Source organism: Sturnus vulgaris, chromosome 5, assembly GCF_052056855.1.
Source record: "Sturnus vulgaris isolate bStuVul1 chromosome 5, bStuVul1.hap1, whole genome shotgun sequence".
Lineage (NCBI taxonomy): Eukaryota > Metazoa > Chordata > Aves > Passeriformes > Sturnidae > Sturnus > Sturnus vulgaris.
This window is the reverse complement of record NC_142247.1, coordinates 52,656,428-52,675,025: the sequence shown is the minus strand read 5'-3', so window position 1 is coordinate 52,675,025 and position 18,598 is coordinate 52,656,428. Positions and strand designations below refer to the sequence as shown.

The window sequence follows — 18,598 nt, the reverse complement described above, 5'->3', positions numbered from 1 at the left end:
TCATTCAGGTTTACAAACGTAAAGATTTTCACACTGCTATCTCAGAGAGCTCACCTTGAACTGTTTCTCCAGTCTGGTCTTTCCTGTTGGTCCAGGTATCAAGAGAGCATTAACATAGGCATGAATGTGAGTCTCAAGGACTTCTGTTTCTTTGCTGAGTATTGCTTCAACCAGTGCATCATGAATGAAGATATATTGCTCCTAGGAAAACACAACCAAACATCTGAGCTCTCATGATTTTCAGATTCCCCTGGACACCTCTGGTTAAGCTACCACTTCTGATGTGGTCAGTATTTTTTCACAGAGTTTTTCTCAAATGTGATCCTCTGCAGTGAAGGCTGTCCCTCTGCAATGACGGTACACACATTACAGGCACAATTGACAATTACACTTGCAATACATACACACACATATATATGTATGATATAATACCAAATCCTCATTACCTATGATCTCTCATGTTAACAGAATAGAGGCAAAAATGCAAGCACAGCCTTGAGCCAACTTTTCAAGCCAGTCCTACCCGTAGTTCCTACTGCTATACTCTATTTTCTCTTTCACATCCTTTGGAATAAGCACCCTAACTGTTGATTAACATTTTCTTTCTCTTGAAAGGCACAGGGGAATCTAACTCCCTGTTCTTGAAACCTGAAATAGGCTTTCAAATGCCCTGCTGTTGCCCTTATTTTTTTCTCTTGGTCTTTCAATATTCTATATATAATCTTCAGTTTAAAGCATCTATATTTAATTTTCTGTCTGAAACAGCTTTTTTCACATATTTTATTGCCTAATATAAACTGATGAGATTCATTGAAGATCTGAATGCCTGACAATGATGCTTCCTCAAAAAGCTCCATGACAAAAACACAAAGTCCTGCCAAGAAAGCACTGCTGTGGGAAGCATGATTTATACAGGCTTCCTTCTGAGTTCTCCTTAATAAACGGACAACAGCCCAAGGAAAGGTAATTTCTAATGCGCTTCTCTAAGCATGCCTAGAAGGATGTCTCTATAAAACCAAGGGAAGCAAAAGGGAAAATCCAGTCTGGCAACTGGTTTCTGTCTGTCTGGTGGTGCCAAAAAGAGGATTGCATTATCTCTCCTCCTGCAAACAGAAAGTTTGTAATAGTCTCATGATATTTATATTTTATTCTTACCTCAGTCTGCACCAAGTAGTTCCTTTGGGTACGTATGTGTTTTAAGAATCCAAATATGTTCACTGTCCCTTCATGTTGAATTTGCTGCAGCATGCTGTCTAACACTATGTATGTGCCTGTCCTTCCAACACCAGCACTATAAAACAAAAAAAAAAAGTAGTAGTCTTGAGCCTGAAGTAAAACACTAATGGAAAGAACTGCACCATACACATAGCTTTTTTAACAAACTGCTGCATACGGAAGATTTCCCTCTACAAATGAATTTATTGTATGATACACTTTGCTAAAGGTTCAAGGCTGATAATAATATTTTTCTTTGTGCAAGAAAAGATAATTTTCTCAAATGATTCTTAAACTATTGGCTGAAATAGAACTAAGGGATTTCCTGCAAGTCTGCAATTTTCATTCTTCTGATATTCCCTAGGATACTTTGCCAAGTATATCTAGAAAAGGTGGGCACAGTTAATGTGTTCAAATTCTTCTATGTTAAAACCCCACTTTAAAGCAAAAGTTGCATTATGCAACCCACTACAGTACAGGAGATTTCAAAAATAAACCCCAGGAAATGGCAGAACTGTTCAGAATATATCTGTAAAAGAAAAAAGCTTAGTGCTCTTTAGACAAAATTAATATGGCAAGCAATTTTTGAAAACCTTTTTTAAAATAGAAAATGGAGAAGACAGCGTTAATCAACTCATTCCTGTTATGAACTCTGATTAATGTAGTATAAACCCATCTGTATCATAAAATTAGAGAAAATATTTTCCTTTTATAAAATATCTGGGTAGGAAGTACAACGTCAAGAGTTCAGTTTTTGCTATCTAATCAGACATTGCATTTCCCCTCTAATATATGAAGGAACATCATGTATACTGTACACGTAACTTGAGAGCAGCACTGTGCTGGGTCTGCATGGTCCCCTATGGGCAGATCCAGCTCAGTACATACATGCTAATTCAGTCATCTCATTTCTGCCACAGAGGGGGCACAGAGCCCAGGTAGAGTGAGCTCAGAATGCTGTAATAAACTGTCTAAATAAGTATGATATGAAACTCAAAGGTCCAGGTTTTTAATACCTATTAGACACAAAGAAGTACGAAGATTACCAGACACCATCTGTACTTGTTATGAAAGACAAAACATGAAAAGTGCCAAATAAAAATAGCTAAAATAAGTTCCATTAATCTCTTCATTTGTCTTCCATATAGCCTGTAAATATAAATAAAATTTATATTTCAGGCACGAGATGATTCCTTTGAAATTCCATAGTGCATGTGGTCAGGCTAGCTAAAAACCATACGAAACTGCCAGAGGTGAGTCATACCTATAACCCAAAGAAGTCTGACTGAAGCCACACAACTTACCACTGTTCACTTTTCAAAAACTCAATTTTATTGACTCCTAATGTATTGCTGATATCTCAGCAATCTCAGACTTGACATTTTGAATTTCTCAAGAACAGGCAAGATGTAAATAGTAGCAGAACAACTGGACAATATGGAATTTTCATTTTCCGAGCTAAAAACAGATGTCAGATTAGATCATCCCACAAATAAAATATCTTCATTTGCAGCATTTGTGAGGTGACTTTACCTGTTGGCTTTCTCAGAGTCAGCTCCAGAAGGACAGAATTCATGAGGAGGTTCTCTTTCCAAATGTTCCATCAAAGGTGAGGTACTACAGTGGAAAACCAGAACCTGCTTATATATTTTACAATAACCTGGTCCTTCATGGGCATTGTGAAGTCATTCCAGGCTCTACAAGCCCTTTTTAACCAATTTTCCCTGAGCTGCCAGTTTTAGTGAGCACTGACAGAACACCTGCCTGCACACTGCGGCACATGCAGACCTCAACCATCCTCAACCACTCCCCAGAACTCTCCTGCATTGCAAATGATTGCTAGAACCCAGAGAATGTTAAGAACAGCAGAGTTGTAGTTCAGCCAGGAAGAGAGTGAGTCTTCTCTTGTGCATAGAGCTCCTCTTAGGATTACAGAGTATCCGTGCACCAAAGAAAGCGTGATCCAAAAGCATCCTAACAATATATTTGCAGAAATGAAACAATTGTGCCCACACATGTATCTGGTAAGTTCATACCATTCAAGATAGCAGTACAGAAATGTGAATAAAAAGATAAAAGTGGAAGCAGTTTAGCAAAAAAAATAAAAATAACATAGTGCCAGATTTGCAGAAGTGGCGCAATTGATTAGTTGGGCTTATGAAGAAGAGAAATATCAGATAAGAATATCAGCTAAGAAGTTAATCTTACTCCATCAGGAATCGTTAAATGCAAGAGTAAAATTTTGCTTAACCCACCACTGAAACATTATTATTTTCTGCAAAACAAAAGTGGAGTGAACCTTACAGCACTAAAAACCACACCTGCAATGAACCACAACAGGCCCAACAGCGTGGTGCTTCGCATGTGATGCCTTCCGCACGAAGGTGAGAACAGGCAGTGTGTATTCTGGAACACCCATGTCAGGCCACTGGGTATAATGGTACTGAGTCACTACACGTCCACTAGACCTCCCTTTCTGGGAGCCCTGCAACAAAAAAGAAAATCCACATGTAAGCAGCCCACATCTCCAGTACTATCCCTATTTAGTTCAAAACATGCCATCTGTCTCTGAATATTCCAGCCTTCAAAGAGAAGGGGAAGGACCAGTGCTTCCGTCTCACCAGCTTGCCCACTGAGTGGAAAAATGACCTGACACTGTCTCAGAAAGCCACAGAGAAACATTAAGGGCACTGGAGGGTAATAAGTTGCAGCTGCTCTCAAGAGTCACCAGCTCTTCCCTGCCACTCTGCTCCTCTGTTGAGTGAACAGAAAGAGTAGGATTCATCTTGCCCTGCTTTAGTGATCTACAAGGTAAGTAGCCTTGTGTAGGCTGCGTTTCTAGGCTCCCTTCCTCCATGGCCATTCAGAGGCAGGGATGCCTTCTGAAAGCAGGTCATCTCATTCAAAGATTGGTTCCTAAAATAGGCAGAATCAATTAATTGATTGTAAATGCTGAACGTTATGTATTATTTATGTAGGAAGGGCGAGAGGCTAGATGTCTCAAACATTTCTATGGCTGGAATAAATTAAGTTTTCAGAATTCTCCTCAAAGGAACTAACATCACCCTGCTGAGCTGAGATCATGCTGGTTCTGGTTACAATAAAACAAAGTGTGCATTCACCTGTCTTTAAAAAGGAAAATGGAGAGCTGAGGTGGATAACTTAACTCATACCACATTTTTTTCAAGTTGCTCTCTTTCTGAAAAGGTATCGTCCTGCTATCCATGAAGGCAAAGCTCACATCAGCTCTCCAATGTGATCACTGTTCTTTCCCTGATGGTCCTACAGTTTTCTGAGTTTGTTCATCTGGTCAAATTAACTGAAGTTGAGAAGCATCTTGGCTGGATGAGATCTATAGGATTAGGCTTTACATATATAGAAGAAAAGAGTTGTCAACTGCCTTAAAATTATTCTGAGCATCTTTTAACACTTGCTTTTGCCTACTTGTGTTTTTAGGATGCCACAAACCTTTTTGATCTTGGTGTTTCTAAGAGTAAAATTCCTCACAGTGTAATAGGCAAGTACATGAACGTTCTTCTGAGTAACCAAGAAGTTCCCATATTCTTCACTACCTTCGTCAGGCCAGTACTGGTCACATTTTCTCTGTTAGAAAGAAATTTTCTTTGTTAGAAAATGTCTCTATAAATGGACAGAAAACCCCTTAAAATGTCAAGCTAGTAAGCTGAAATGTTCAAATTTAGAGCAGATTAAAGCACAAAACTGTATCGGAACTGTCAATATACCCAGTTTATAACAGACATGATATTCTGTGCAGGAGAAGAGATGACAATTATTTTGTGCTGTGCAAAAAAATGCTCATTAGCAGTGCACAAATACTCTTTACCTGGAAAACTCAAAAAAGGGGTTTAAATCACACTATCAGAGTTAAAAGGGCCTAATATTGTGGAATTTTCTATTCCATAGACACTCTACAAACTAAAGAAAATAACATGATCTACAGGAAAATAGGAATATATACAAGTCAGTAGAGTTGTATGTGGCTTCTGATTAGTTTTTAATATGGGCAGAGTACATTTGTATCTGGTAGTGAGGGTAAGAGTGAGCCTGTGTATGGCTCAAATATACAGGAGAGAGCTGTGATACATCCAGCCTTTTAGTTGGGTGGTCATATAGCCTTCTACAAGAGTATTAGAAGAGTGCCTGTTTATAGCATGGTATTACAAGTGAAGTGGTATTCCCAGTGCAGCCCTCATCTGCAAATGTTGTCTGTATCATCTGAGAGATGCTTTATAGGTTGTATGATAGGATGTAGATTCATTTTAGGCATTGCTGCCAGTGTGGCAAGTGTGATGCAATGTGTCCTCATGTGACCCCAGGGTACAGGTATAATCCCATCACATAATCGGAAAAACACACACCCTGTGATGAGATTTGACCTAATTTTGTCTCACTGCACAGATGTGTGTCTAGTCATGTAGTAAGAAAGGAACTGTACCATGGAATGCTAACAGGGAGCAGACAGTGAATATCCAGAGAAGTTCACTTGAACTATGTTCTCCTTTCTGGGGTCCAAGGCAACCCTGACAAAGTGCATGATGGCAAGCAAAGCCATAAGCAGATTGGTAGCAGAATGTGGCATGTGACCCACAGTCTGTTCACTCATATTATATATAAGAAGTCGTTTTTTCAGTATAAGATTTTTTTTTGTGGTTAGAATATGGTATTTTCAAGATTTATTTAATATTTTCTTTAGTTTTATGCTACAAATCCTCAACAGGATGCTTCTGTAGCCAATCCAGGTACAAGTAACTACAAAAAACTATTGCTTTTTGCTCAATAATTGACTAAACCAGATTTTAAAAAGGAAAGACAGGAGTTTACTATAGGTAGATCTACCAACATCAGAGAAATAAAAAAATGGACAACAATGATACTCATACCCTTCCTTTCTCAATGAGATTAGTTATCATCACAATAACTTCCACGTTATGTTCCCATATCATTCTCCAGAAATCTTCTGCTGTTGATTTTAGTGGCCCTTGAGCTGCAATGTAGGCTTTTGGCTTGTTGTAACCCTAAATTGATATATAAGAAATGACACTTGTCAAATCTCTGTTCATGAGCAAAAGGAATTTGGAGGTGTACATGACATTTTATGTATTTATTTTTAAAAACTCTGAAAAGCTTTTAAGTGCTTTTGAATTTTTAACTATCAAAATTGCAGAAACCTCGTGGTATCAGATGACATATGAATACAACTGTTGCCTGTTTATCATTCCAACAAATAGGATATGTATGTTCAAATGCCAGTATTTAGGCAGAACATTGACACAATAGTAATTGTGAGACACATACATGTGTTGCAAATGTGGTTTAAAAAATGAATCATGATCATTCACATGTAAGTAATTATGTTATGAAAACTGGTAATGGTATCTTGGTGAGGCTCTGAGCCAAATGGCATCTTTCTCTCATGAGATTATCTCAGATGGGAGAATTAACCATTCAGACGAGATATACTTCTAAAATGACTCAGATGTGACAGGACATTTCTTTCTTTAAAAATGCCCCTCATTTAACTGCAGCTGCTACAATATCAAGATGGATTCAAGAAAGAATTGGCATTTTACCTTTGCTTTAACTTTGTAGGCCTAACTTAGACCAAAAAAGTTTTTTAACAGAATCTGTAATATTGTGATACTTTTTTTGAATTAAATCTATTAATCTCCATACATAATTTTTTTACAGAAAAGGCTGACAGAACCATAGGCTAATGGATTGAAAAAGGCACTTACATCGACGTAGTTGGCATTAATGTAATCAGTCAGTTTTCCATCCTTTTCAGCAAGCTGTGCTAACTTAACCCTAGTATGATCATCTGCAGTAAAACAAGAGAGAAAATAAGCAATTTTTGGTAAGAATTCTATCCTTTCTCATAAAAATAATGAAATGTATTTTTACAATATATAAGGCAAATGCAGTAACAAATGCAAATATTCTTTTAGGTATGAATTAGATTAAAAATTCGAATTGGCAGAATAATAAAGAAATGAATCCAAAGTTGGAAGGGATTCAGAATCTAGTGGCCTGAACAGCAGCACCTGGGGTCATTTTAGCCACTGTGACATACTTCCCCTGAGGCCTCTAGCTGCTGATATTAAAGGTGTCTTCCGTAGGTCTGTTTCCTGACAGCCAAGTCTGCTCAATGGGATGTCTCAAAATGACAGTAGGCACCAGTGTTGAGGAACTTTAATTCCAAGTTAGAAGAGTGGACTCTGGAAAGCAATGGGACTTTGAAAATGCTGGTCATCTGAAGAGTCAGCAGTGACTGCATCAGGGTGAGCTGAAGTGTTCTGTAGCCTGCACTGATTGTAAGAACTACACTTGAGTCACTTATAGAGGACAATTCTTGCTACTTTAGCTGCTCTAAGCTGCCTCTGCACTGCTCTTTAATAAAACCCCTGGGCTAACACCTTTTGTATGATCAGGTACAAACACAGTGGCAGAGGAAAATCCCTGAGTTTTTGTCCCTTTAGAGACATCTTTAGCGAGGGGGATTGACATTTTTTGTTGCTGGTTTACATTGTCTTCTGCCAGACAGCTGACTCTGCCAGCTTTTTTTTTAAGCTTTAGTGACACTGAATGCTGAAGATGTGTTTAATTTAGAGCTTTCTTGTAATCAGAACAAAGTTGACACGCTATAGAGAGTTTAAAAAAAAGTATTGAGCCACCAAATGATCGAAAACACAGAGGCAAAAGCTTAATAGAGATGAATAAAACTGAATAGATGTGTTTCAGAGAAGAAAAATCTGGAGGAGTGATGCAACGGGAAAACAAGTGTACTGGCTAATGAAGCTGCTGTATTACGTTGTTGCCAGGCATAATACAACATAAAACCAGAACACTTATGTTTATATATGAAAGTAAATATATCCAAGGATTTTGAAGCTCATAGAGACAATAAATCATCATTATTCTAAATCAAAGATGGATTAATTTTGACAATCAAAGCTTCTTTGGCTTTCTAATGGCATTATAATGAAATCTCCCAACTCCCTTTGGGTCATTGCAGAAGACACAAATATATGTTGCTAACACACGCTCACCAAAGCAGTAGAATATCAGAGGATTAACTTGAAGAAATGTGAAATCTGATGCTAACTCCTCTCCAAGGAGCACTTTACTGAACAGTAACTGGAGGTTTCAATGTAGAAATATTTTTGCTCCTGCTAACAATATATAAATCTATACTTGTTTATAATTTTTTCTCACCCAAAACAAGTGATGCCTTTACTTACAAGCCACAATGTTTATGTATCGATTCTTATTCTTGTTCTCAGGGTGATTAGAGGTGTCTGATGTAATACCTAGATCTACAGTACAGCTCTGGATTTCCTGAAAAAAAAAAAGTCACACTTTAGTAATTATTAAGATACATAAAATGTCTTTAAATATAGTAAGCAAGCATGAAAAGAACCACAACCTTATACCCAATTATCTATGATATTTTACAACTACTTCATTGCTAAAAAATAATGCAGTGAAATAATTCCTTACCTGATAAAACTCTTTCAGTGTCTAATGAGGGAATGAATGCAAAAAAAGTAAAAAAAAATCAAATTCCACAGCACAGAACAAATGGATAAGTGTTTATATAAATTACGATCACTATATGGAAAACAGTTATGGTCATGCAATATATCCATAATAACAAAACTGAATATTTTGACATAACTCCTAAAGGAAACGAGGTAATTTTCCCAGTTAAAATGCTGGCATTTCTTTTCCTATCTTGATCTTTAATGTTAGATATTAGGCCAATGAAAGCTTGTACATATGAGCAACATCACAGACTTTAGCCAGATTATCTATATATTTAACAGTTCACTGGAATTTTTTTATGTTCTTATAAATGCATTAGTTTCTCTGGGGAATGCTTTTGCTCTCTTTACATTCAGCTGCAAAACCTCCACTGAAGCAGGACTGTGTGCAGTTCTCACAGCACTCTGGGGAAACATAGAGTTACAGCCCTCACTCAGGCTGCCAGCGGTTTCACAGCGGTTTCACAATTCTATAAAGAGAGAGACAGACTTGACAAGACAGGCACAAAGCCTGTAAGACTCTCAAAATTAATTCATTTTATTGATTATTTTAGCTGGCAGGAAACTCAAGCATTTATAAGTTCCACAATTTTAAATAGCAAATACATTGCCATCACTAAAAGTACTAATGTTTCCCAACACCCTTTATAATTAATTTTAATGTCAATCACCTTAATCTACTTATATATGAAAAGTGGTTGTCAGTTTAAAAATTAGATTTTAAATGAATTCTTTTGTAGTAATATTAAAAAAACTTGCTGCCCTTCCCCCCCAAAAATCCGAACCACCCTTGTACTCTTCAAATATATGCTAATTATGCAAAGACAATTAGTATTTTTCAGTTTTTCCCATGCTTCTAATTTCTCTATCAGTAGAGAAAAGAACTTAACACTGTTTCCAGGGTAGTCCATAAAGCAAAAAAAGATCTCCAAGAAATGATGAGGACACTGATTTTTTTTGTTAAGTAATATTTAAGACCAGCATGAAATATTTCAGATGCTACTGCTGTAGTTCAGTGACATGCACTATACTTGGTCTTTAGATCATTGCTCCAATTTAGGAAAACTGAAATTGTAGGAAAATATCAATTTAGAATGAACAATCTGATTTCTGTATTGCTGTACTCACTAATGGTAAAAGAACTTTGTATCCATTGTATTTACATGCAGTCTTTTCAGCATCTGCTCTTATTTAATAGCTAATCAAGCTGGAGTCCAGTTCCATCGGTGCATATACACGTGTAATATATATGAATATGTACTGGACATTCACAAGTATTTACAAACTTGATCCCACAGGTAAATGGATATTCTGAATGTTAAATGAACTGAAGAAGAAATGCTGATGAATAAAGTTATATGAAGGATGTGGAATTTTTGATCCACTAGATCACAATACTGGCCGGGGAAACAAAAACAAAACCTAAAGATGCAAAACTCTGAATTTTTACTTTCATTATTGTTTTTGCAACAGGGATACTACAATTGTATTTTAAATTAATATAGATCTGTTAAAATACTTGTTTCCACCCCAATAGACTGATTTTATTAGAAATCTCTTGTAAAAATTGCTAATGGCACAGCTTTAATTACAGTATTTGGGGTTTTAATGTTTATGTGAATTAAATTAGAACATATTCTTATTTAATTGATTGCAATACATGAGTGTGAAAAACAATGAAGATCATTAGTTACCTATGATGATAGTAACATTATATGATTAGAGCATACATTTCAACATTTTGAAATACCTCTTATAGACCACATATTTTAGGAAAGGAACTGTAAAACTTTTACTACCACATATGAAGACTACATTAGCTCCCCTGTTAATCAGAAGTCTTGCCACGTGTACTCATTATTACTTCAATTTTATTTTCTCTGTAAATGGAACAAGCAAATGTGGGTAGTTTCTGCAAAATTCAATTGTCATTAGTATTTGACAAGCTTTAAATCTATTACTGTATCTGACAAACCCATACATTGCACTACCTTTGCACAGTTTATTCACACAGTTATTCAGCATTTTATCACAATAATAACCAGTCCCATTGTTAGCTATTGGGAATCTTGCTAGGCCTTATGCATAAACTCTATACTGGGCTCAAAGCACTCACATTTGCATGCATTCATGAAATTGGTGCTCAAGTCAAAATCTAATGCCCCAATTTTTGTTTGCAGGCATCTAAACTTAACATTATTGGTACGTGCTAATAAAAATATGACATCATAGAGCCATACCTCAAATTCTTCAGAAAAACCATTACTTGCATGTAAATCTGCAACATGTTTGGGAAAATGCTTTATTGGAATTGCTCCAACATCATCTTAGGGGTGGGAAAAGACAAAAAATATATTTATGTAGCATGAAAAGCCAGTAACATATAATGAAGTTCATATGTAGGCAATCCATATAACACCCTGAAATAAAATTCTTGGCATGAACTTTGGATATGCAACTCCCCAAAAAATACAACATTCTTTGACGCCATTAACATTTCTAAAATAATTACCTAACACTTGTACATTTCTAAGTTATTTGGAAAGAAGATAATGAAAATGCCTTCCTAGGTCTTGCTCTGTCTGTAAGCCCCCCAAATGAAGGTGCTGATTCTGCAAGATACTGAGCTTGTCTGTAAGTAGAAGAAAGCACAAAATTCCCAGTGAAGTCAAGGAGATACAGGAGGATTTTAGCTCTTTCCTACAAGATGTTCAAAAGGAGAGAGCAGAGCTCTGAATAATACTGATACAGTAGGAGTGATTAGGCAGAGTTGTCTGGGTGCTCCACGCTGATTAGTGTTGCACTGGAACTTGGATCCAGTATATGGATGAGCCACATAGTCCCAAGCCTACTAAATTAAAGCAGCATTGTGCCAGTATTTTCACATTAACTGACAGCTGCGTGTTTGCATTGGTGTCCAAAAGAAACAGGAATTAATTTTTGTCTTTTACTGCATTAGTGACTACCTTCTATACAAAATTTTCTCCCAGCTCTCCTTGTGATTCTATGATAACCTATTGATAATAATCTTATGTCTGATCATGGCAGTACTGACCACAGATTTCCACATCAGGCTTCATACTTCAAGGTTTAAATTAAAGATTTATGTTTAAGACTTTTTGGCTACCCACAAAGAAAAAATCTACACTCTTGAAGAATAAATGTGATTAATGTAACATCTCCATTTTACTTTAGACAAACAATACAAAAAACCTACTTGTGTAAAATATGCATCAGGAACCACATCAAAAACCTTTGGGACTTTTAATCTTCTCTTTACGACAAATACGCTGTGTAAACAAAGTCATCTCTTTTCTAATTATCTGCTAAAGGATGACATTATTTCACTTAATTTTGGTTATGAAGAATAATTTTGTTGGGGTTTTTTAAAGCATTTCATGGTTTAAAATATGTTTATTTCACAATCTGTAATTTCATCGCCATTTCATTTGTGAATGAAACGTCAGAAACATTGAATGAGGACCTATTATTCACATCAACAGATGTTCAGTATTTAGCCCACCTAATAATTTTAGCTTTCAGTTACCAAGAATTTGTTGGTTTGTACTAAGATCCATCTGGTCTTCCACTTATATGACTGGATCTGAATACAAAAAGTGAATTTATCCAGTAAAGCCTAAGAAAAGCTGAACAAATGTGTAACACAATCTTCACACTTTCGAGATGAAACCTAGCATGAAGTGTTTATCCTAATGATATGAAAACACAAAAACCAGAAGAGAAGGTAAATGACCCAGAGTGATTACAATAATGTAGAAATAGATCTTGGATTTTGTTTCCTTGGCTGTGGAAATCCCCCTGTTCAACCACTTCTGAACCTAGGAATGTATTTTATATCTGGATGACAGAATCACTTCAAACTACTTAAAAAGAGTTTGATAGTGGATCTGAATCCTACCCTGTAATTCATTACTATTTGAATTCGTCTTTGAATTGCGCTGTGAAGAGCCATGGCATTTTCTGTGAATAACTGCAGATCTCCTATCTCTGCCAATGAAAGGAAAGAGAACTTTATATAATTCTATGGAAGGAAAACTTAATACATAATGAGATCTGTGGAGTGTGCTTTTGGTCACAGCCATAAGAATTAAACTTAGCAGCTGGAAAACACTCTTCCTGCCTTACACTCTTTTCTAGTATTATATTGTAATTAGATACAATTGTAAAATTACATTGCCAAAACACTTGTGCAAGAGAAAACACATTAACTCTTCACTTGACATCCGTTGCATGCAAAATAAAACTATTTCCTCAATGCTTTCAGCTTTTTCCTTAAAATATTTTGTGTATCTTCAGTCACTTAGAAAAAAATTTCTCTTTAATATTTATCACTTCAGAATAATTAATATAATTAATATAATTAATTAATAATTAAGATTTAAATTAATAATTAATATTTATAATTTCAGAAGGCAAACCTCTATCTTCAAACAAGAATTTTAGGCATCAGAATAACTGTAAGTGAAATAATGACACAGGAAAACACTTTCCCCCTGAGGTGACCTGGTTAGGAAAAATTGTAAGAAAATTATACAGTTGTGGTGCAATATAGTTAATGATGGAGAGTTAAAGCAGAGATTTTCTATAATGATTGCCGCTTGTCATTCTTATATATTCATGCTTTCTGAAATCAAGCCATAGATCTGATTTTTAACCATTTAGTAAAAGATTATGCATCTATTAACAGCGGCAATCCATACAAGATGCATTTGAAGATGTCTACAATTCAGTTACAATGGAAGCCCAATGTTTGGGATTTATTTAATTAAATGTGTTTAATAGTTATTCACAAAAAGGCTGATTTTCTTCCTTTAGTCATTCCACGCAAATCCATCTCCTTGTATAATACACAATTTGCAAAAACATTACTTGTGGAACAAGACAACCTTGTCTCATAGGTGAGAATGTGGATTAGGATCTGCTTTGGAATTAATCTATTTTTAGTTTAAATAGATGAATGAAATTAATCTTTTTCACTCTACACTGAAAAAGCTGAAAGGTGGCACACACTCCTCTGATACACTTTGAGGAAAGAAAGGAAACAGTGTCTCCAAAGAAATATCGTGGATATAGAATCAGAAGATGCTAATAATATTCTGAACTTCTGTATTATTTTCATGAGAGGTTCAGTTAACTTTACCGTAGTAACTCTGCTAGTAAAATATGTAAGTACAAGAACATGCTGTAATTACAAGTGAAATGCAGACATATGAGGCACATCCTCATCCTGCTGCTAAAAAGAATAGGACATGTTCTATACACAGGTGACAAATCCAATTAAAGGCAGAAATACAACAGAGTAAGTTGCTGGTGTAGTCCCCTAGAGCTCAGATTTTAGTGTAGCTCAGATGGCTACATGAGCAGCCACTCTAATGAGGCTACACTTAAAATGGCTTACAAAGCACAGACTAACCTTGAGCCAACTCTGTAAGCTGAATATATTTCTCTTTTGCATTACCTACAGAAGAGACTATTAATAACACAAGTCTGCCCATATCAAGTGTACCTGTTTACACAGATTTGTACAAGAAGTTGCAAATCTCTGTTTTACAGATGTTATAGTATATGAAGAATTCATATTGACATATGTAAAGTAGCATCTTCCAACAGTTAACACCAATCCACACAACAGTTGCCAGAAATACCTGAGACTGGGAAGACTGGAGCTGGGGGAGCAGAAATCACTCTAGGGGATGTATTATCTTCTAAATAAAAATGAGCGGTCTGGAAACATTTCCTAGAGAGGAATAAAAATACAAAAATATTGAAAAAAAAAAAAAGGGAAGGAAAAAGAAACCAACAAAACCCCACCAAAACATTATCTGAGAGGATTTGGAATTCTGGCATTATTGAGTAAGAAAGAAAAATCATTGTTATGGAAACCAGTTTTCATGGAGTGTCAAATACTACTGCTACAATATAAATATTCCCCCAGCACAACACCAAATTATGCACATAACGTGAAGATACTACATTACCTCAGCATAATACATAGTTCATGCATCTTTACTTATACCAGAGGCAGAAGATAGAGTACACATCAGACATAATGACAGCTGAAAGAGAAACTGCATCAGGAGCTACTGTAGATGCTGCACAACTCCACGTACAAAAAACGCCACTGTCTTCCTTACTCATCCAAATTCGCTTAAATAATTACTGTTCCCTTTCATGTGATGGTGCTAGCCTGAAGATGGAGCAGTGTACGAGATCAGTTCTGCTAATTCATTGAAAGATGCTACTGCAGACATGGAAATGCAATAAAAGACAACATGCCATGTAACAGCTAAAACAGTGGCTCTAGAACTACTGGGACTGGGGCTAAACAAATTTTAATAATGTAATCACAACACTGAGGGACACCTTAACCAAGGAGGACTTCCCAAAGCTGACAGACAGAAACAGTGCAATTTCTAACTCCAGGAGATGCCAGCTTTGTTGCACAAACATTCAAGTACAAATACAAATGGAACCAACCTTAACTATGACCCACAATGTTATTTGTATGTGTGTTGCAATCCAGATGTGAAGATAATAGGAATAGCATCTGCTAAGAATCCAAGCTATTCAGGAATGAATAACCAACTGCTGCTGTAAGCATTGCAAAGCCTCTTTAATTAAAAAAATCTCCATATGATTAGACATGCTAATTGCAATCTTAACTTTGGGTCACTTAATCTCTCTGAAATATTATTCACTAATTATTAAATTTAAAAAGAAATACATGCATCATGAAAATACTAATCTCGTTTTATATTTACAAGATTCTGCTTCGTCAAAGCTGTTAGCTGCCACTGTTGTATGATTGTTTGTTACTTCGTGTAATCAATGTTATTTTAAATTCTGTACCATTCTTGGGTCATTGCATCATAAAAACCCTCATATAATTGCTATAAACAGAAATAAATTTTGAAGCTTCTTTGAGAAATACATAGGGAATACTTGTCTGTTGCCATTCTTTCCAGAACCATTAATATAGATAATAAAGACTTTGGTAAGCTTATTTGAATTAAGCCTCTGGGAAACATGCCCATATTCTTGGAATGTGTTGGGAATTTTCTATCAGTGTACAATACAGATTCTCTTAAACTACAATAAAAAGCAGACAGCTACCTAAAAGGGAAAACTGAGGCATGCAAAATAGTTCTGGTAATTCACATGACAATTAAATCTGAAGTCCAGCTGGAATTCTCTAAAAATGTATTTGTGATGTTCACAGAGAAACCTTGGCTTTGCATGAGATATTTGGAGCAATACTATCTGTTATGTATGTGGTTTTACTTAGAAGTGGGAATTTTGGATGCAGACCAAGCACACAGTCAGGAGGTACCTGGGAACCCCCTTCTAAATTTTGGAGTTTCTAGCATCAGAGTTAATGGCTGCTGTGAGAGGCTGTCTCAATGTTAGCATAAAACTCAAGAGTTAGTATCACAACTGTGTGTGAAATATCTGTGAGATGCAGGCAAGTCTCCAAGTCTTCAATTCATTAAACACTTTGGAAAGTCTGGCCCTGTCTGCTGGGCAGAGCAAATGGTGTATTGTGTTTATTAAAAACTGAAGCAACCAAACATGCCAAGCAGTCTGATGCTAAAGCTCCAAACCCAAAAAGTATCCTTCCCCCAAACGTCTACTGCTTGTGAATAACCATCATATGTAAGGTTTATATAACATTGTCACCTATTTGCTTGTGAAAAGATTGAGTTACAAAGAATTAGCGTAATGACTTTCACATCTAAAGCTGCATTAAAATGTCCTCATATTATGCCATACACTCATTATCCCTCACTGAGCCAAGGTATTTTTAATCTTTAAAAAGTTAATTGTAGCTGAAAATAAATTACACCCTTAACACATATGGGAGACAAATTCATAGCAGTTGACTTAACCTGTAATAAGACTCATAAATAGGCACTCCATCTGCTTCTGCAGCAGCACTGAAAGCCTTCATGGCTAAACCTAATGTTAATACTCACATCTCGTTAATTATCACTTGTTAACGAAAAAAGTGTTGACTATTTAAAACTTCTAGACAAAGGTTCCATCGCTCAATAACCTGATTATTTAATTTACACCTTTCATCACAGCACTTAGGTCTCCAACCTAAAACTGTAATTTGTAATTTAGACACTGCACTTGTTCGAACACACACTTTATATATGGTGCAGTGCTAAAGCATTGAATTAATTACAGTGTCTGTATCTGTACAGCAGCAGCAGCACTTTAGTCTGACAGGAGGGATACTAGTTCTGAATGAATACTTCAACGGGAACTACTTGAGACTACAAGACTAAGCCTCTGACTACGGGGGACATAGATTTTCTAGCATTTGAGCCCCTGGACCTTGGCTGAGAATGTCTGCTGACTTCTGTCGTGGGGGAGTGCTCAGAGCTTGGCTGGGATTGTCGTGGAGGCAGGCAAGGAGCACGGCACTCTGTGTGCACGGGGCTGTGCGTGTGTGCAGTGTTCCTGCTCCAGGCACTCAGGAAGGGAGCAGAGCTCTGCAAATCAGAGGATGTGTTCGTGCTTCTGTTGTGCATGCAGAATGGTCTTAGAGGCATTATTGCTTCTTTACATGAAAACTTCAGTGTCTTTTGAGCTCACAGGACTATCTGCCAGTAGGTATTCTCAAACACTTGCTAGATTTTTTTAAATGTTCAGATAATTTAAAGATCTGGTGAAACCAAAGGAGCTATAAGTGGATCCCCAATGGACGCCAATTATTCAGTTTTTAAATAGCTGCAATTAATTTTTATCTGTTTGTCAACTGGAATTTTAATTGTCAGATTTTATTAAGACTTTTCTTTATGTCATGGCACACTGTTGAGAAGATTTTCCTTTACGGAGAGATGAACGTAGCCTCTGTATATTTAAATCCAGTTGAAGTGTTTCTGCATGTGCAAGTTTAACTAATGCATGTGCATTAGTTCAAATCATGGCTAAGAAAATTAATGTCCTCTGACAGATATGTTTCAAATTATATAGGGTGGTAGAAGAAAATTAAAATTCAAATAACTACTCAGGGTGTTGTCTGCCATCAGGTTGGTAATTTCTGAAGTGTTGCTATCACAAAATGTCTAACAGGCTGCATGATAGGCAGCTGATAGTATATCTACAGATGCAAATGGACCTGGAACTGCATTAGGAGTTTGTGGTTCATGCCACATGTCTTTTACTACAACTCACATATGTTTGTTGAAAAAGAATTTTGAATGGTACAGCTCCCACTGATAACTGTTACCACGTTACTATTCTCCAAGCTCTTAAAATGTATATAAAAGTTGATCTGCACAAACATGAATCGTTAAGCAGAATGGTAATAATGAAGCCATCAAGAAAAGAAGAGATCAAGTATATTCAGGTATTCCTGCTGTATCTCTGCTACAAGAACTCAGAAAGTAGACAGATACTGAAAAAAATGGATGGACTCCAGATTAGGACAGGAAATTCTCTCTGAAGCTATTAAAAAAAGTCTATCTGGACAGCAAGACCACTAAACAGGGCAAAGGATCCCTTTGTTTATTCCACTGTAATCTTAATCATACTGAAGAACTGAAAGGAAGATGACATTGCTTGAAAATTACTTGAATTATGAAAGATACATAAAACCAGAGTATTTAAAAATTGTGTATTTTCCTACTGGTAATTATTCAATCTTTAACCACTATTGCCATTAGAAGTTTTAATCCCTGTCAGAGAAATATATATCTATCAAGAAAAGATTGAAATTGTGCCTAATGAGATAGTGAAGAGATTGGAGAATTTCCTCAAGTGCTGATTAACAATTTCATTTAAAAAAAAAA

General features: G+C 36.2%; 1 protein-coding gene across 6 annotated transcripts in view; it reads right to left on the bottom strand.

Annotated features, from left to right (window-relative positions):
- Positions 1–18,598, bottom strand: part of PTPRZ1 (protein tyrosine phosphatase receptor type Z1) — a 133,369-nt gene that overhangs the window by 6,098 nt on the left and 108,673 nt on the right. For 2 of the 6 annotated variants that reach the window (XM_088165708.1, XM_088165709.1), the window contains exons 14-24: positions 14,444–14,535; positions 11,018–11,103; positions 8,734–8,754; positions 8,475–8,571; positions 6,972–7,054; positions 6,117–6,251; positions 4,684–4,818; positions 3,537–3,700; positions 2,749–2,832; positions 1,156–1,291; positions 55–201 (exon numbers count right to left, since the gene is read on the bottom strand). In XM_088165708.1, coding sequence (XP_088021834.1) covers positions 55–201; positions 1,156–1,291; positions 2,749–2,832; positions 3,537–3,700; positions 4,684–4,818; positions 6,117–6,251; positions 6,972–7,054; positions 8,475–8,571; positions 8,734–8,754; positions 11,018–11,103; positions 14,444–14,535 — 1,180 coding nt within the window. The remainder of the gene's footprint in view (positions 1–54; positions 202–1,155; positions 1,292–2,748; positions 2,833–3,536; positions 3,701–4,683; positions 4,819–6,116; positions 6,252–6,971; positions 7,055–8,474; positions 8,572–8,733; positions 8,755–11,017; positions 11,104–14,443; positions 14,536–18,598) is intronic. The other 4 variants (XM_088165710.1, XM_088165712.1, XM_088165711.1 and 1 more) reach the window with 2 other exon arrangements.